We start from the raw sequence: 18,622 nt of genomic DNA on the forward strand, positions 1-18,622 counted from the left end.
TAATTAATTAGTATAATTAGTATTATTAGTAATGTAGCAAATAAATTAATAATCACATTCGAAATTTCGAGGAGAGCATAAGTTGTGCGCTAATTTACCGTGTGAATAATTTGATAGGGCTTTTGTTCTCTTTTTCCCACTCTCTCATATCCCTTTCTCTATCGTCTCTCCTCTTCTATCTCTTCACTCCCTCCCTCCCGCCCGCGCATCTATCTCCTCCTCTAGGTCAACAATCTTTCTCCCTTTTCTCTTTGTTTATACATCTATGGAGCATCTATTTGTGTTTTTACTTGTTTGTATGTTCTATGGGGACTCTCGTGGACTGGGAGCCGATTCAATTTTTCTTTTTTTTTGCTTGGGGAGTTGAGTTTAAGGGGTTATTTATCCTTCTTGCGTGCTATCTTCAATTCCTTCTGGTTCGTGCAATTTTAGTGTTTATTGGGCGCTTAAATGCCCTTTGAGATCGAGTTCCTATCTGCGCAAGATGCTCTTTTTGCAATTGGCCCTTTTCCCCTTTCTGAAATTGAATCCTACAGGTTTCGTTTTTTTTTGATGAAATAGTACCTTACTCTCACTCTTGCTCCTCTGGTTATGCGGACATGCTAGTGAAATAATCTCGTTTGGTTATGCGTCATATCATGGGCCGTCTTTTGGTTTTGAGATTGTGTACGCCTCCAAGGATATAATTAACTCATTACAGCTGCAATTGACGATCTTGTGGAGTGCAGTTAGAAGACCTGGTTTTTGGAGTTGATGCATTTACTTGCTTATGATCCCCCCTTTCATCTACTTATCATTTAGTTGAATTTCATTCTTTGCTCATCTAGTCTCTGTTATTGTATCTAGCTTTTTATCGTGTTCTTTTGCAGCATATATGTAATTGGCTTGTTTATGCTTTATACTTTTCAGATTATATTGGATCACAAGGGAAGCTCTGAAGGCGTTTGAAGAGCCTTCTGACTTAGAAGGAAAAAGGAAATACACTGGTTGAGGAAAAGATCCCTTCATGACCTTTTGACATTTTAATAATGTCAGGGTTGCTCAATGTACTAGCTCATCCTCTGCAAATTTTATTGACTGCATTGCATTGATACCACATAGCATTAAATAATGGAACACCTATTTTCCTCTGCTGTAGAGAGTATCGATAAGTACGTTTCCTATATGAAGCTTGACTTTGTTAGATGGTACGTAAATCCTTGAGATATAATCAGGGTCAGGAGTCACTGAGATGAATGCTCATTACATGTAGGGATTACACTTTTAGTCTCTTAGGAGACACTGAATACATCCAACACTCTTACACTTTGTAACTTATTGCATTAAGCTGTTTTTCTTATCTTGTTATGCTTTTGCAAAAAACAACTAAAGACAACCTTTTAACACTTCCCTTTTATCAGAGAATGTTATTATTTATTATTCATCAGATTCATACCTTGGTGTCATGATTACATTTGTGTTTTCTCGTCTTCAATTTTGGATCATGAATGACTTGATAGAGATAAATAGGCTTGATCTGTACAAAAAATTCGTAATGGTGTTTATTAATTCATTCACACACTCGCTGCAGTCATCACTGAACGGTTCTACTTCAAGTCTTCCTGACAGCACTGGGCGTTCATACACACCATCATTTTCTGTACAGTCGGGTGCTGGTTCTCCTGTTTATCACCATGCTGGTAGGTTGTCTGGTGGAATGGTCTAAGTTGATTCTTGTTTAAAATATCTGTGATAATAACTAGCACTGTTTTGCAGGAAATATCCAGGGACTGCATAATCTTCATGGAAACTTCAATGTTCCAAACATGCCGGGTGCGCTTGGATCAAGAAGTACAACTATGAATAACATTGCTTCAAGTGGGTTGCAACAAGCTTCTGGCAACCTTTCTACTGGTCGTTTTTCTTCCAACAACCTTCCAGTTGCTCTTTCTCAGGTGATATTTTCTGTTGTAATTTGCATTATGTGGATATCTTGCTTTACATTTTGAAATCTTATAAATAGGATACTCTGAATTGCTTTGGTGTGTTGAACCTTCTATAATGTGTATGCATTGGTGATCTGTGTCTGCTGAACTGCTTGCTGCTTATTTCTTTTTTTGCAGATATCTCACAGCAATACGCATGTTCATTCAGGGATGGCAAGCAGGGGTGGTATGAGTGTCATAGGAAACCAAGGATATAGTAGCAGCACTAATGGAGTTGGTGGTTCTATCCCAGGGATCCTACCAACATCTGCTGCAATTAGCAATCGGACATCTGTTTCCGGTCTTGGTATATCTCCGGTCCTAGGAAATGCAGGGCAACGAATGGCAAGTTCAATGGGTAGTATAGTTGGTGGGGGCAGCATTGGCCGGAATATTAGCTCAGGTGGAGGGCTATCTATGCCTGGGCTTACTTCTCGATTGAATTTATCAGCCAACAGCGGTTCCGGAAATTTAAACGTGCAAGGACAAAATAGGCTGATGAGTGGTGTGCTTCAACAAGGTATATTCCATCCTATAATATTTCTCTACCAGAGCTACAGCATTAGCAATGTTTTGTGTTGAAATTTAACTTCAGCTTGCTATGCAAATATACATCAGGTCATTTACAGTATTTGTACTTTAGCTTTCAAATGCTTTCCTGTGGTATTTGCCTGATTTTCATAGTTTCACATAGATGAGGATAGAAGTCTTACAATCTTGTTAGTTGGCCAGTTAAACTTATGCATGTGGTGTGTGTTTAAGACTTAAAGAGTGTGAATTAAAATATAAGGATCCTGAAAACACCATTTATTGAAATAATTGAATGGATAAAGTATCTAATTTGAAACTTGAAAATTATTTAGGTAGTATCAGATCGTGGTTGTACCCATGTCCTTTCTGATCCACAATTATTCTCTGAGCTGCTATTTTCGTACTGATTCTAGAGTTATTGCCGATGTGTTATATAATTATATTTTTGAGACAGAGATGATTCATATATGTTAGTACATTGTGTTTGCTTTTCTGTTTTTCAGCTTCTCCACAGGTACTGTCAATGTTTGGCAATTCCTATCCTTCTGCTGGTGGTCCTCTATCTCAAAACCATGTTCAGTCCGTAAATAATCTTACGGGTATGAGCATGTTCGGTGATATGAATTCCAATGATGGTGCTCCTTTTGATATTAATGATTTCCCTCAGCTGAATAGTCGTCCCAGTTCATCTGGAGGCCATGGGCAAATTGGTAATCACCAGTCCAGTCTGATTATTTTTCTCTAAAACTACTGTAAGTACATTCATTTGTGCTGATAGTTGTGTATATCGTGAAACATTGCAGGTTCGTTGCGAAAGCAAGGCCTTAGTCCTATTGTTCAACAAAATCAGGAGTTCAGTATCCAAAATGAAGATTTTCCAGCCTTACCTGGATTTAAGGGTATTTATTCTGCCTATGCATTTATAGTCAAAGTTATGTTGTATTTGTGATATTTCCCCTTGTTCATGTTGTGTTCCTCATTAAGAGCTTTGTGCTACAACTTTCTACCTCAGGTTACTCTTACTCTGGCAGTTTTAATTAATAAGGGGGCCTTTTATAACATCAGCTCACTGCTCATGATTTTTTTAGTATCCTTGAGATTCAGGGTGATGAGATTGTGTCCATATTAAGAATTTATGATGATTTGACTTAATATATGAATTCTGTAAACACTCATGTTACAGGCACTTTTGAAGTTAATCTATTGGAGGAGATACCTTTTTTATATTTTAATTTTGACGGCAGTGCTACAGGCATGCCTGCTGTTAGGTTTTTCCAACTTATAGTCATCAGTTTTCTCATTGGCAACTTATTCATCAAGGTCATGTTTGTTCATATGATGTGACATCGTTAGTTTTGAAAGATGCTGATTTAGTCATTCCTTTAAAGTGATAATAGTAACTTTTTTAATCTATGTCAAGATTAATCTTATCTATTGTTCTTAAAGATAGAACCTAGCGTGTCTGCTGAAATAACCTAGGCTTTTTTGTTAACTTTTTTTTTCTTCTGTTAGGAATTTCCTCTTGCGCTACAGTATGTTAATCCTTTGCAGGTGGCAGCATAGATTACTCAATGGACATGCATCAGAAAGAACAAATTCACGATAGTTCTGTTTCCATGATGCAGCCCCAAAATTTTTCTGTAAGGGGGATTCGTCATCCAAGCGCATCATCTATTTCTCCCTGGAACATCAGTTTTAACTCAAGTCTCTTTTATTTGTAATGCAGATGGGACGCTCTTCTGGTTTCAACTTGGGTGCAACTTATTCACCCCATCGGCCACAACAGCAGCAGCAACATACTCAATCAGCAAGTGGTAGTGGTGGGCCCTTTTCTAATGTAAATAATCAAGATCTGCTCCATGTACATAGTTCGGAGTTGTTTCCACCATCGCATTCGAACTATCATTCACAGGTTTTCTGCGACACATTTCAATTGTTTTTCAACTTTTTTCATTCTTGCAAGGTGGAATATAAAGTGGTGAATAAAAGCTAAAATTGTAACCTAAGCATATAAGAGACAACAAAAACATCACTTTCATCCAGCTTGTTGTGGTTGGCTAGTAGCTAGTACCTGAATAGAATTTTTGAGCACAAGCTAAAAATTTTCACGTACTAGATTGAGAAACCAATTTAGAACCAGCAGATTGTGAAGTATTGCTATGTGAGCTTATCGATAGAGTCACATAGATTCCTGCAGTCGTTTTACATTATTTTATTCGTCTAATTATTGTATGTTTGGTTTTTCTTTTTAAATGATTCAGAGCAGTGGACCCCCGGGAATTGGATTGCGGCCTCTGAATAGTCCAAGTTCAGTATCTGGTATGGGGTCGTATGAACACCTACAACAATATCAACAGCATCCCAATCAATCCCAATTCCGCCTTCAACCAATGTCTGCTGTTGGTCATCCTTTTAGGGATCAAGGAGCAAAGCCTATGCAGGCTGCCCAGACAGCTTCGGATCCATTTGGCTTGCGTGGTTTATTAAGTGTGATAAGAATGAGTGATCCTGATTTGTCATCTCTTGCACTTGGAATTGACCTAACTACACTTGGATTGAACTTGAATTCTACGGAAAATCTTCATAAAACGTTTGGTTCCCCATGGTCTGACGAGCCTGCAAAGGGTGATACTGAATATGCTGTGCCACAATGTTATTATGCCAAACAACCACCACCTTTAAGTGTGAGCTTTCACTAACCTATTTATAACCTGCTTTCATTTTAACTCTTTTTTTTGCTATAACATGTTGCCATTGGCTGCAGCAAGCATACTTCTCAAAGTTCCAATTAGACACGCTGTTCTACATTTTTTATAGGTAAGCCTTGTGTTATACAACAACTATTACGTCCAATATGTTACTTTTAATGTAACATACTTGATATCGTTTTTATGCAGTATGCCAAAGGATGAAGCTCAATTGTATGCGGCAAATGAGTTGTATGTTATCTTCACCTTTTGTGATACTGTGTCTTTGTGATGCCTGCTCATTACGAGTGCTGCTACTCTCATGGTTGAATCTAATTCTGATTAGTTGCATAGTTGATTAAATCATTTTACATGTAATATTTCAGATATAATAGAGCCTGGTTCTATCATCGGGAGATACACTATTGGTTTACAAGAGTTAGCAACATGGAGCCTCTTGTGAAGACAAGTGCTTACGAGAGAGGTTCTTATATCTGTTTTGATCCAAACACATGGGAGACAATTCGAAAGGTCTGTTGCCATTTCTACATTTCAATCTGCTATCTAGCTGCTTGCTGAATCATGCCTGTTATTTTAATAAATTTGATTGATGATGTACTGATTGAGCTGTAAAATTGGTGCAGGATAATTTTGTTCTTCATTATGACATGTTGGAAAAGAGACCAGCTCTGCCTCAACATTGACAAACATGCTTGTTGTATATTTTCAGGTTCCTCCTGTTCTTTAGGATAGAAGCAAGCTTCCTTTAAATTATTCTCGTATCTGACCATTGTAAGCAATCATTGCAGCAATGATATCTTATTGCTTGCTTGTTGTAATTTCCATCATCTTTTCCATTAAATTAAGCATCAATAACTTAGATCAATTGCTATACATTTTATTTTCAAACGCATAGTTTTATATGTATGCTGGCGTATAAGTAATCGAATAACTAAACTATGTGAAAAATTATACTCCATCAGTCCCACCATAAGTGAGTCCAAACTAGTTTCTTGTGCGAATGATAAAAGTTTGGGTTTACGTCAACAACATTATCTGTGTTTGAACTTTGGGTTTACATCAACAACATTATCTGTGTTTGAACTATCTCCCCTGCGCACCAGCCTCTTCCTTTTTTTGCTGAATGATCTCATGAAGCTCATCCAAATCCAAATCCGGGACCATGGATTCATCGTTACTTGTATCTCCAGGGACGGCAACACAATCGTCGTCATCATCAGACGGTAGCTGAGCATGAGCATGATCTCCACCATTTTCATACTTATCAATCACTATCTCAAGTTCATATCTGGAGCCATTGTTTCATCTTGTTTTAAATCAATGTAGTCTTGTTGATCATCTGCTGGAGGTGCAGTGGGCGGAGTATGTTCTTGTGGATTTGTGCTCCCATTTTCTGTTTTTCTTACTCGTCTTACCCAGAATACGATAAGCAACACTGCTATAACAAGCAGTGGTATGCCCACAGCTAGGCCTATGATCAAGGCTGTTTTCGAGCTACCACCATCTTTAAGGTCAAGATTCGGGTTTCCAGATACACTGTTTGTGACATTATTGTTAAGGATGAGTAGGTAAGAAATCGAGTTATAATGACAAAGACGGTGTACATACTCGTATGCAAGCCTTTTGTTGTGGCGGATTGTGGTTGGGACCTCCCCGGAGAAATCGTTGTGTGACAGGTTGCTGTAGACAAGCACGTATGAAATATGAATGCAATAAAGGCTGTTATTGCTCAAATTAACTTACAGTTTCCTCAAATTTGGTAGTTGTCCAAGGAAATCTGGGATTTTCCCACTAAGACTATTATTGCTCAAATCTCTGCAGGAAACCACATATATAGTGAAGAAAGAATCACATACAATAATACGAATAAATTTTGTCAAGAATTACATGTCAACAAGAGCTTGCATTTGTTGGAAATTAGTGAGACCGCCATTGAGTTGGTATCCTGAAAGATATCTGCAACACAAAAAGTAGACAAATGTTTTAAGTTTAGTTGCCACTAAATTCACCCTGTTTGGTGAAGTTTTATGTTTGTCGTATCTACTTATATTTGGCAGAGAAACATACAAAGAAGTGACTCTGGGTGGAACAGTGGCGGAGCAGCCCAACCATTGCCAGACGGTGTCGGTGGGGAGACACGGCTCTCCGCTCCATCCTTTGAGTCGAGAGTAGGCGTTGGTGAAGCTCATCAGCCCATTCACTGCCCCAAAATGTGAACAAAAACCATGAAAAATGATTCATGTCAAGGGATGTTGTGAGTAGCTAGGTTGTTTCTCTTACAGTCACTTTGGTTAGTTCCGTTTGTAATAAGGGGATCAGTGGCGGTATATATCTCGATGGCGCTGATGATGGGCGGGAGCGTGGACTCTGGCGTGGGGTGCAGCTCAATGGTGATGTTGCTGCTCGCCATCTGCAGAAACAATGATTTTGTAGAACAGTAGTAGTCGGTTGTGGTGATGGTGCCCATGTCGTTTCCAGATACGTACATTTCGAAGGATCTGGTGTCTGAGAATCCAGCCCCCATTTGTGTGAAATAGGCCTCGATGAAGATAGGAGTGGCGGTCTTCATTGGCCCGAATGATAGGAAGAGTGAGGTTGCATTGTCTTGAGATTCTATGGCATCTTGAACGGCAGTTTCTGGAGCATTTTCATCGCAAGGGGACACACTACCGCCACTTGTGTTGACGGCACCTGCTACAGCGATCGGCTCCCATATCCTGTTGAACTCGTCTCCCCCTGCGTACCTGAGATATGCAACATCAAAACTATGTATATCGTATCATGTGTATGTCTCAAGTTAGGCATCTCACTCACCCAAAAACACCGTTGCTAGAGCCATAGTCGTAGCGATAGGTGGTGAGCCAGGCCATGTCCCGGCTCAGACCTGTGTACATAGTATAATAAATAGGCCATGCTTCGAGTGAGGAAATGAAGGGGAACTCATCTTTGTTTGTTGTTGCTAAACAGACACTGATGTTACGCTTTTGAGACCAATACAGAATCTCATAGAAAGTGTAGTCTGTGGGTGTAGTGACAACAGTCGTCCATTTATTCCCATCAATCTCGAGATCAAAAGTGGGAGGCCTAGACTGGCCATCGTAGTTTGCGTACAGAAACGTTGCTCTGATGAAGTATCCGTAGCTGCTGGTTTTTGGCAATGTGTAGCAGTTCTTGTTCTGGTCAGTGAAGACGCGGAGGGTCTGGAAAGTGACTAAGCTGATGAGGGTGCTGTTGGGGACGAGATGATTCGTCCCCGACTTGATGTAGGCCTCATCGGTGTCCCAGATGAGGTCAAAAGTGGCAGTGCTTTTGTTGGAGCCGCAGTCTATTCCTATCCATGAATCTGGTTGACCTGAAAATCGGAGTTGGATTGTTTGATCATCACTCGTTTTGGTTGCAAGAATCTTATAAGAATAGGGAAAAGTTATTACCTTGTGAATAGAGTACGAGATTGAAGAGAACAAAAGGGATTACTAACTTGTGCATTGAAGTTTGATTATGTTCAATTGGAAGCAAAATACTGTCCTTCTTCACTAGGGACATTAAGATTTACAGTGATTGTGAAATAGAGAGGAAATTCGTTTTTATGGCAATGACAGCTTGGGTTAAAACAAACAAGGAAAGATATTGTGAGCGTTACAAGAATTATAAAGTGCCAATCATATGGTATTCGGCCAAAATGTTATCCCAAGTAAAACAAACGAGTCCTACAAAATTAGCTTTGCCTCATATTACCATCTGACAAACATATAAGTTAACTACTCTTCAGTGAAAAACTAATATACTTTCCACTTCCAAGTAATCTCTCTGAAATACTACAAAGAACCAAAAGGGGAAACCAGCATTTTTCCTGCAAGATTTATGTAAGAAAACTGAACCTACGCCAGTCAGGATTTCGTAACTAAGCTCTTCAACGCAGGCATCAAACCCTCAAGGAGCTCCCTTTGGCTCAATATTCTGTCTGACGTACAGTCTTCTTCCTGAAGAGTGAAGATGTACCACTCAATATACGAATGAACCAAACTGAGCCATCGCCAATGTCTAATATTCGCCCTGTATCCAAGTGTATGAAAAAAGAGGAAACAATTACATAAGGACTGAACTCACGTTGCCAGTTGCCGAGGACATCAGAGATAGAAGGGTCACCGCTGCCTTTTGATAATCTTGTAAGGTCTTGAATGCTAAATCATCCAGTTTATCCTACAAATATTGAAGCAACATAGTAAGGCATGAGATCTCCATTTTACAAATCATGCCATGAAAAGTAATCCGGAGAGTAAATCAAGCTTGAGTAATATAGCCTTCACTGCTGTTATATATGATGGTGGAACACATGAGGATACTTTAACTATTAGTGTGATGGATGCTTTGTGTTTGATGTTTTTTTCAATCTCTAAATAATCATACGACTTATTCCTTATATACTGCATACTGCTCCCTCCATATCTGACATGCCAAACCCTCCATTTTGTTTAACTAATTGAAAGATCTTGATATTATGGAATTGAAATGATCTCTCACCTTCAATCGAGCCACAGCGACTGAAATTGCTCTGCCAGGAGCTTGAAGAGCTTTTCCATGTATCTGCATAGCATTAGTGACGATTCAAATTTCAGGATGCAGAGAATAGTGATGTCAAAGCTAGTCCACTTATCCACCTGTACTCACGTGAAAAATAAAACTGACCTGAACATATAGTAAAGAAACAACTTTCGTCAGAAGGGCGACAGGATCAGATTCAGCAGAAACTTGAGACGTCAAATCCTGAGGTCTCAGAAAAATAGGGTTGTTTTTAAATAGAACAGAACAGAAAGAAATATACAGCAACCAATTGTCCAACTATTCACAAGAATCCCATAATGGTGCTCATCTAGTCCTTATGAAATACATGCGGATATTTTACCAACATATCTCTATTTTCTCTAGAACTTAATCTCAGAAACAAATCCAACGATAAAGCACAGAATAATTCACTTATATGCTTGGATTTTCAGTGTGAGAACACTCGGCATCAGAATGCGTGTTCAGTCACAGACACACACACCCTCCTAGAACTTTGGAGAAAAAATTAGTTATAGGCAGAGCTCTCAAAAAAAATCATAGACATGCGGTCAAACCTTTTTGTAGGAATGCAGAAGAGTCCTCTCCAACTTCTTATCAAGTTTCTTGAATACTAAACCACTGCAGAATATAGGAAGAAAATAATTTTTTGAATCATGCTATTGCTACTCATACTTAAAAACGAAAACCAACAATGCATAATCATCATCTTTACCTTTCCTCTGTTAATTCTCTTGCTGCACTTAAGAATGCTTCCACCAGCTGTTGTTATAAAAATCATATACATTAGTTAAAGAACTCAAGTACTATATGGGTGATCTATTATGGGCACATATAAATTACTAACCTTCCCCTCTAAAGTTTCAACCAGCTCAAGGGCTTTGGCTGATAAAGACCCAGGCAAACCCTTCGCCTGAGAACAAAATCACAAGAATTAGATGCTGGGTGTTTGAAAATTATAGCTTAGTCTGCTCAAAGAGATTTACCAGAGCAATTCTATCTGCAGAGCTCATTACTACAGGTTCAGGAATTTGGGATCCCTCAAGTTGAAGTCCACTCTTCAGTTTCTCGTACTTGTCCTGCATACCCATCTCGAGTATTAAAGCCCATGTGACACTTTTTCATGCTCCATAGATGAAAACAGGAAACAGTATGCATTACCAAATGAACTAAGAGAGTGTCCACAATTGGGGTGGCTGCAGTTCGTAACAAGTGTTTATGCAAGAGAACCTACCATGACAGAGGGAAAATATTGTTTTATGTGTCCCTGTAATATTTGATTACCATTAAAATTGAGAAGAGAACTTACAGCATTTGGCGGGTCATCTTCGAACAAATCTAGTGCTTTTTCATATAATTGAATATTTAAGAATGCCTGGAGCAAAGGATGAAACATGTTATTGTTTAAAAACAATCCAGAAACAGTGTACCTTCAATCAAGTTTTCAGCAATAGAAAATCAACACAAATGAAGAATAGCATATTGATACTGTATATATCATGCAAACTTCAGGAACATTTCATCAAATCAACAAGACATTTTGGTAGCAAATGGTAAATCCTGGAAGCATGAATTCTGGATGCTATCATGGAAATCACAACATTATCGTCCTATATCCAGACACTGCAGAGAATATACAAGGTTCATACAAGTCATGGATCCAAAGAAATAAAAGGTATAGTGTCACTACCTCATCAAGCATAGGCTGTAAATCATCATGCAGCTGTTTCATTTGCTGAGCATTCTCCGTAAAAGTAGCCTTTCTTCTTTCCATCCATGAATTTAGAAGCATAGGTCTCAAATAGTGGGCCAGAGGTGCAAGAATGGGGTCAGGATCATCCAAACCTACATAAAATGTTAGATAACCTAAAACAAAATAAATAATTCAAATTGGAATAGACCAAGATGAAATCACCTTGTTCCTCCAAATCTGGGATCATTGACATTATCTTCTTAATTAATGATTTTTCTGATAGAAAGCTAGGTTGATCCAACCTCTCAGTATCTTTTTTGGAACCTGACTTTGGATCTGAAACTTGTGCACCAGGGTTAGCCTTTCCCTTTTTCTGTTTTTTCTTAGTTGATTCGTGTAACTCCATACCACTTTCAGCACTCCCGGCTTTCACATTCCCAGTTGCTTTTCCTTTTTTCTTTTTAGAACCTTTTTCTGAAGCTGATTTACCTATGCCATTTTGGTTACCATATTCATCTTGGTCAGTTAGGTTGCTGCTGTCATCATTTCCCTGCCTGGCATCTTTGATGAGATGTGAACCATCAGATGGCCCAACAGCAGTATGTTCAGCAAGACTAATGTTCTCCATCTCTTTCTGAATACTATCAAACAAATTCTGCAATCATTGGGATAAAAGTATGAAGTTAATAGGTATTACTGGAGTGACAATAATGATGCTACAGTATGATCTTCCCTGATTCCTCATGGCATCACCTAACATATTATTCAGTATTCATAAATCATATGAGAATGGGAGTTTTGAAAAATGTATAATCACTTTAAAGCGTACATGAAGGAATAGTAAAGGGACATTTCACGAAACACTATAAGAATATGTCCAAGTCTATTGTATGTTTCTGATTTTTAAGAATAAAGTGAATGCACAGAATAAAGATCCAGAGGCAGAGATCATTTTTTTCTTTTCAGTTCCATCTCAGATCCTATCAGGTGCAAACTCGTGGTAAAATTAAGTAGGAATACCTAATATAAACAATTTCTTGAGTAAACAAGTCCATATCAATAACCTAGTCTAACCCGAAGATTCACAAACAAGATAGATCATACTAATGTTCCATCAAGTAGCATCTAGAACCTATCTGATGTTCTATTTAATGCATGTAATACATACTATTGCATAACATTATGTGTATAAGCCCACTAATAAGAGGCTAAGCAAATAAGTGCCTTCATTTTTTCGCATCAAAAGATAATGAGGGACACTACGATAGTTGTAATCGAGGTCATCTTGAAATGCCAATTCTGGGAAGATTTAAAATTATTTATCAGCAGGCAACATAAGTACTTGAGGTAACTGTGCCCAAGGCCCCAAGAACATTCAGTTGGTTGCAATAATATTCTATGGGTACCCAACAGAAAAGCTATTGTAAGAATTGCATAAGAACCTACAGAAATCTTTGAGAACTTTAATTTTGACTATTGATTAGACATATTCGGAGGAATTGTAAATACTTACCTTCACAAAAGTATCACTCAAAATATATGATTCCCCCAAAATATGTGCTTTGCCAGACTGATTGAGAAGACAAGTTCATCAGAGAAGTAGGATAAAATCAATCACCAAGAGTATACTAGTTAATGTGTAGCAATAACTCACCTTCAGAGCTCTTTGAACAGTTGGACAAAATGAAAGAACCTTAGATGCATCTTGGGAGGTAAAGGATGTGGGTAAAATTGTAAGCGAAACTATCCTGCAAGGTGTGGGGAAGAGGGAGCAGAAATTAGCATAGTCCGAACAGGATGGGAAGGTAAGAACGCGCACTAGAGAAGCAAAAGAAAAAGAAAAGGATAATCAAATGACATATTGAACGTAAAAGTACCAGCACATGAGACATAATCCCTTTTAAATGAATCACTTGAAGTAATAATTTATGAATATTCATTAATATTACTCTGATTAGGCACTCAAATAGTACAGAAAAGAAATTTAGAATGGTTCATCCCTTCCACACTCATGGCATGTTTTCATGAAGAAATTGGTAATTGTCACAATTTCTCAATTTATTAGCATTTTTTTAAAAATAATAATAAAAAACTTAAATCACCACATTTTTTTCTTGAACAGTATATTCTATGGGTTGATTGGGTTCCAATCATCTGCATAGATAATGAACCCTGACAAAATCTTCAGATAGCTGCAAAAATAAATTTGTGGAGTATATAATAAGCAGCTTATACCCTAAACCACACAATGAAAGGAAGACAAAATTGTGCAAAATCCGTAACTAATCAAGCTTCTTACAAAGGGATAGCTGCAGTCTATGTATCAAAAGTGCCGAGTCTTACAATATGGGGTGCAAGAAATTGCTACTTAATAAATAGAGTTTCTTGTCACATGTGGTTGTGATGCAGGTAGCATCGACGTGGATTGTGTTTCTAGTAGCTCCAGTTTCCAACTTTCATAAGTACTAGTTTCATAATGGAGGCTTCTTTTGATGCTCTAACTCAATATGTAGCCATTATTCTGGGGAAGTCTAAGAAACCTTATCGCTAGAGTCGATAGAGCCATTTGAACGTGGAATGCAAGGTGCTATATGCTAATTGTCTTGCATCCAAAGACGAAGATTAGAGGAATGCCAAAAAGGATATCTATTCTGAAAAAGCATAAATTTTATATTTACTAAAACTTCAGTTGAGGTAGAGTTCCAACTTTATCCATGATCTAAAGAACAGTACTATCTAAATTTGAAGTTTTTGGTCAAATAGTCAAATTCTTCCAGCCACATCTACCATCCATTGGTATGGAGTCATATTTCCAATGACATGGAAGGTGGATAGGAAGAAGGGGAAGTTCTTGATTCATTATTTCACACACAAGTCTAATCTTGGTGTACATCTAAAGAAGTTAAAATCAAAACCAACAGTAAACTAAAGTCAAATAAGTAGAACTTTACTTTAGGTGAAATCCTATACTAACCAATGATGGGAAGAATAGAACATCTAAGTTTTCAACTTTTTCTTTAGAGAGTTAACATTTCTATCCCTACAGTTTCCTCCAAGATCATCCACCCTCATTAATGAGCACATGAGACAATGCACACACAAGGAAACAAAAGGAAAATTATTGTGTTACTTAAGTATTGGGAGCCTCTAGTGAAGTTAAGATGGAATTTAAGAATTTTAGATGGTAGTTCAGTAGTTCCATAGACATAGCATCTCGCTAATCATTTCATGCAGCACCAATTCAACTGCGGATTTGGTTAAGGATAACATTTACTGACAAAAGTAGCATGTTCATAGTCCATTTCTAACCCCTGCACTACATTTCTCTATAGTGAAGTGAGTGAACTTATTACATTTGAGCTTAGTTTGCTCAAGGTTGGTTTAGCTTTGCAAAGAACTTGGACTTGCTAGTAATTGCACAATGCAACTGTTTCTAGTTAAGTGAAACCTAATCTGTAAAAAAACAAAAAACTAGCAGCCATACTAGTTCAGGTCTGCCTATTTCATCTAGCCAGTGTATCATACAATATTAACAAGATTTTTCTTGCTTAAGCTCGCTCCCAACAAGGATCTCCCTGTTTCAAACAATGTTCTAATCATGACCAGAGCAATGGACTTATTATTTGATTAGCAAGCAAATGCGTCTACATTTTTTCACTCTGATAAATCTGGGCCCACCACAACATTCAGTAGTAACTGAAGGGGAAAAATACAACTCACCAGCTGCCACATTCAACAGCATCATCCACAGATGCGTCCAACATTTCAATCAGCGAATTATGAACAAAGACAGTATCAAGAGCCTTGCCTTCAGGATATCTGGACTATATTGATTATTCACAAAAAAATTAGAAAAAGTTCACCATAAGGATTAAAATTGAGTACCCATATTATATTATATTTATTCGAGTCACGAAAAAACAGAGAAGAGAGAGAGAAAGCCAAATAGATTAAGATACCTGCAAAAACTGAATAGGTTGTGGTATTCCAAGTTTGCGAAGAGTTTCATAGCTTATGAAGGAATTCTGCAGCACAAAGAACAATGGTGTGCAACACCCAATTAATTGTTCAAGTCTTTTAGTACTACTTTTCTTGATTAAAGCACCTGATTTAGAGAGAAAACTAAAGGAGAAGTTCTCGACCTGCGAAAAGAGAGAATCCACACATTCTTTTTGAGCTGTGGCGAAAACCTGTCAAATAGGAGACATGACAAGCAATATTTACAAGAACGTAACTACTTAACCAGTGCATATATACAAATTAATCCATAACTGAAAAATGGTGGACGAATTATGTACGGGAGAATTGAGTCAACACGTTTAAATAAAGACAACAATAAACACATCAGAAGTTTCAGTAAAAGAAGTCATATTTACAGCACATAATCAACAAACAAACAAAACCATGATCAACATTCAACATTTTATTACCAAAGTTAAAGAATATAATTATTTATGAAAAAGAATCATCTCACATACAGAAGGTGTCCAGTGTACTCCAGCGCGAAGTGAGCCAAGAATCTCTCCTCCTTTAACCAAACTATTAAACAATGACTGGAAAAAACTACTCTCAACCGCCACTCCACTAAACCCATCCATATCTTGCAAAAGAGCCTGCAATGAGCTCCACCATGCCGACATATTCATAGGAACAGCAATCCCTCTTGCTGCTCCACGCACCATTGCATTCACACGTGCAACATATGCCGGAGTATACAGTTGTCCACCCTCAAGCCGACCTTTGATCTATTCAAAGCACAGTCCAATTAAACAAGTCAGCAATTTCCCTAACAGGTAAAATTTTAAACCAAAAGCTTATACAAGTACAATACCAATGTCCCAATACGAGTTTCTAGAACAGAGACGATCAGTTCTGAGCCCACTTGCAGCTGTGCTGCAATCTCCGCCAACGAAATTTGGCTGCATTCCTGGAGCCTTTCATTGATTTCCTCGGAAACTGTGTCCCAATAAGAACTGGAAACTATCTCGCCATTAATCAACATAAGCGAAGAGTCATTGGACACAACGTATTGCGATTGCTTTTCGACATGGTACAAATCTACGCCTATGGAATCCGCCAAATCAATCAAGGATACTCGACCTCTATTATTTATTTCAGAAGCAATTTCACTCCTCAATTGCTCCTATTGAGGTCAAAACCCCAGACATGCAGATCGAATCAGTAAAATACACCTTGAATAGAGCAGAATCAAGGACTAAACATATTTAATTATAAATGATAACTTAAATTAATCACCTGAGTGATGTATTCTTTGCCGGATGAGGTGTGGAGAAGTTCGAAGTCGATGATTTCGAGCTGCTGGAGTTTCTGGACCAATTCGACGACGTTTCGTTCGGACAAACGGATGCTGGATTTCGCCTGCTGTGCGAACTCGAATTGCCTCTGCAGTTCCAGAAGTTCCTCATCCATGGCAGCGGCGGCGGTGTGTGAGTCAAGACTTCCGGTGGTGGTGATCGTTGGGCGAATACCGGAGGAAATGTGAGATTCAGTTCAGTTTCTCGAAATAAAAATAACGTATTTTGCTTTTCTTCTTGTTTTAAAAACAAATTACGAATTTTTACTACAGAAAAAAGGAAAATAAGTTTTATTACCATTGCTTTTTAATTAATGAACTCTTCAATTTTTATTTCTTTTTTTTAGAATGGTTTAATTAATTATTAAGTCAACTTTAGTAACTTAATTAGAGTTCATAATTATTTTTCATATTATTTGTAAATTTTAAATTGATAAATGTTTATTTGGTTTATAAATCAATAACTAGGATATATAAATTTTAAAAAATTTGATTTAAGTGATAAATATAAATTATTACTTACGATATGGAGTAATAATAATTTTAATTTTTCTATAAAATAGTGAGATTGAGGACGACAAAAAATTAGGGAAAAATAGGATCTCATAGATTGATTACTGATTACTGATCATGTCACGACCGCATTTTGCTAAGGATAGCAAAGCTGGGAAACCATGACTAGGGGTGGGAAATAAGAAGAGGGAACAGAAAGGGGGTAAAACAATGACTGAATATTCACTTAGAAATAAATGTGAGACAATTTCAAATTAACTTTTAATCACATTTGTGGCAAGACAACATCATTTGCATAAATAACAAACATAAGTTCACATTTTCATATTTTCATCCACATTAGTATGTAGGATAGAAAAGTTCACCTAATGCGTTTATACTTGAATTTCCTTACTCCGACCTTAACTTGCTCGCGAAGATAACCTTATTGAAAATGATAACATATGCTCAATCAGACTTGTTGAATATTGGTGGACTTCATTTGGGCCTGGTTTATTTGTAGCCCATGTGTATTGTAATTGGGCCTGACCCAATTCACTCACCTCTTACTCCTGGATGCCGCCACGTGCCCCTCTCACTCGGATCCTTGTCTCCAGCCGTTGGATCCAGGTTTGTGTTTGTTATGAGAGTGAGACCCTTGGTCTTTCTCATTCATTCTCATATTCTCACTCTCTCTCTACTCTCAGACGCTCTCTCTGTTCTCTCACTCCCTCTCTTCTGTTCTTCTTCTCCGACGGTTCTCCGCCGGATTTCTGATGCTCTCTCACGGTTGAAAGTGTAGAGGAGCTTGCTACAGTAATTAGGGAGGCAACTACTTCGGTTGCTGAGTAGTTGGTGAACTAGGGTTTTGTTTTGGAGCGTGTTCTGTGAGGTCTTGTTTCTTGAACGGTTAGATCTGGTGTTTAGGGGTTGTGTTGGCCTGGAATCAGGAGTGTGAGGTGATTCGCCGGTTGATTCGGCGGTACTCCTTTGGATCTGAGTTCTGGAGAATAGGCTGTATCATCGGCGGGTGTCTGAGCCGTTGATTGTTGTTTCTTTCATGTGTACTTAAGTTCTCTTGTCTATTTGTGACAGATCTGAGAAGATCTGTTTTTCCTTGTGTTACTGACTCGTTTACTTAGTGTACAGGTTGAAGGAGCTGGAGATAGGAAGCTATCGTGAACATGTGTAATAGATAGCTTACTTTTCCTGTAATCTGTATTTGAGATTGGTTGTAATCTTGAATGTATTATCAGTCGCTTGGTTGGAGTTTGACTGAGCTCCCTATTCAAGAATAAAGAGGTCTTGGTAATTAGTGAACCCGATCTAGTCTGATCCCTACAAGACTCGAGAAAAATAT

At 38.0% G+C, this 18,622-nt stretch overlaps 3 protein-coding genes and 1 non-coding gene across 5 annotated transcripts; 1 reads left to right on the plus strand and 3 right to left on the minus strand.

Moving 5' to 3' along the window:
* Window positions 1-123: 123 nt before the first annotated feature.
* On the plus strand, window positions 124-6,068 carry LOC121811241 (probable NOT transcription complex subunit VIP2). The gene is made up of 14 exons (XM_042212060.1): window positions 124-225; window positions 910-1,046; window positions 1,571-1,679; window positions 1,756-1,934; window positions 2,103-2,484; window positions 2,999-3,205; window positions 3,299-3,394; window positions 4,047-4,135; window positions 4,222-4,407; window positions 4,757-5,179; window positions 5,260-5,312; window positions 5,393-5,434; window positions 5,569-5,713; window positions 5,827-6,068. The coding sequence occupies exons 2-14, from the start codon at window positions 1,029-1,031 to the stop codon at window positions 5,884-5,886; spliced, it is 1,989 nt and encodes a 662-aa protein (XP_042067994.1). The 5' UTR covers window positions 124-225; window positions 910-1,028; the 3' UTR covers window positions 5,887-6,068.
* On the minus strand, window positions 1,599-1,679 carry LOC121742767. The gene has a single exon (XR_006038112.1). It is a non-coding gene; the product is annotated as a small nucleolar RNA snoR35 (small nucleolar RNA).
* An 86-nt stretch (window positions 6,069-6,154) lies between the features above and the next one.
* Window positions 6,155-8,776, minus strand: LOC121811242 (probable LRR receptor-like serine/threonine-protein kinase At1g05700). Its single transcript, XM_042212061.1, has 8 exons — window positions 8,635-8,776; window positions 8,018-8,555; window positions 7,484-7,947; window positions 7,271-7,403; window positions 7,091-7,159; window positions 6,947-7,018; window positions 6,812-6,883; window positions 6,155-6,739 (listed from the first exon to the last, which is right to left on the minus strand). Exons 1-8 carry the CDS (start codon window positions 8,744-8,746, stop codon window positions 6,475-6,477), a joined length of 1,725 nt encoding a protein of 574 aa, XP_042067995.1. The 5' UTR covers window positions 8,747-8,776; the 3' UTR covers window positions 6,155-6,474.
* Window positions 8,777-8,839: 63 nt separating this feature from the next.
* Window positions 8,840-16,988, minus strand: LOC121811240 (E3 UFM1-protein ligase 1 homolog). Of its 2 annotated transcripts, XM_042212058.1 has the most exons (20): window positions 16,713-16,988; window positions 16,288-16,599; window positions 15,935-16,201; window positions 15,599-15,646; window positions 15,416-15,481; window positions 15,177-15,280; window positions 13,111-13,204; window positions 12,970-13,026; window positions 11,679-12,111; window positions 11,454-11,608; window positions 11,073-11,138; window positions 10,925-10,993; window positions 10,750-10,842; window positions 10,611-10,676; window positions 10,479-10,525; window positions 10,321-10,384; window positions 9,890-9,967; window positions 9,725-9,787; window positions 9,311-9,403; window positions 8,840-9,183 (listed from the first exon to the last, which is right to left on the minus strand). In XM_042212058.1, the coding sequence occupies exons 1-20, from the start codon at window positions 16,884-16,886 to the stop codon at window positions 9,091-9,093; spliced, it is 2,442 nt and encodes an 813-aa protein (XP_042067992.1). In that variant the 5' UTR covers window positions 16,887-16,988; the 3' UTR covers window positions 8,840-9,090. The 2 variants fall into 2 exon arrangements, with proteins under 2 accessions (XP_042067992.1, XP_042067993.1); XM_042212059.1 differs by lacking the exon at window positions 9,890-9,967.
* Window positions 16,989-18,622: the final 1,634 nt, after the last annotated feature.

Source organism: Salvia splendens, chromosome 7, assembly GCF_004379255.2.
Source record: "Salvia splendens isolate huo1 chromosome 7, SspV2, whole genome shotgun sequence".
NCBI classification, from domain to species: domain Eukaryota; kingdom Viridiplantae; phylum Streptophyta; class Magnoliopsida; order Lamiales; family Lamiaceae; genus Salvia; species Salvia splendens.

Excerpts from the sequence above, each read along its gene's own strand:
- LOC121811241 (XM_042212060.1), top strand. Across the intron at positions 4,408-4,756 it reads ATTCGAACTATCATTCACAG|AGCAGTGGACCCCCGGGAAT; the intron begins GTTTTCTGCGAC and ends TAAATGATTCAG. Across the intron at positions 5,714-5,826 it reads CATGGGAGACAATTCGAAAG|GATAATTTTGTTCTTCATTA; the intron begins GTCTGTTGCCAT and ends AAATTGGTGCAG.
- LOC121811242 (XM_042212061.1), bottom strand. The coding sequence starts at position 8,746 with ATGTCCCTAGTGAAGAAGGACAGTATTTTGCTTCCAATTGAACATAAT. Across the intron at positions 7,404-7,483 it reads CGGAACTAACCAAAGTGACT|TGAATGGGCTGATGAGCTTC; the intron begins GTAAGAGAAACA and ends ATTTTGGGGCAG. Across the intron at positions 6,884-6,946 it reads CTACCAAATTTGAGGAAACT|CAACCTGTCACACAACGATT; the intron begins GTAAGTTAATTT and ends GCTTGTCTACAG.
- LOC121811240 (XM_042212058.1), bottom strand. The coding sequence starts at position 16,886 with ATGGATGAGGAACTTCTGGAACTGCAGAGGCAATTCGAGTTCGCACAG. Across the intron at positions 10,677-10,749 it reads CTGCAGATAGAATTGCTCTG|GCGAAGGGTTTGCCTGGGTC; the intron begins GTAAATCTCTTT and ends TTTTGTTCTCAG. Across the intron at positions 9,404-9,724 it reads TCGCTGTGGCTCGATTGAAG|GATAAACTGGATGATTTAGC; the intron begins GTGAGAGATCAT and ends CAATATTTGTAG.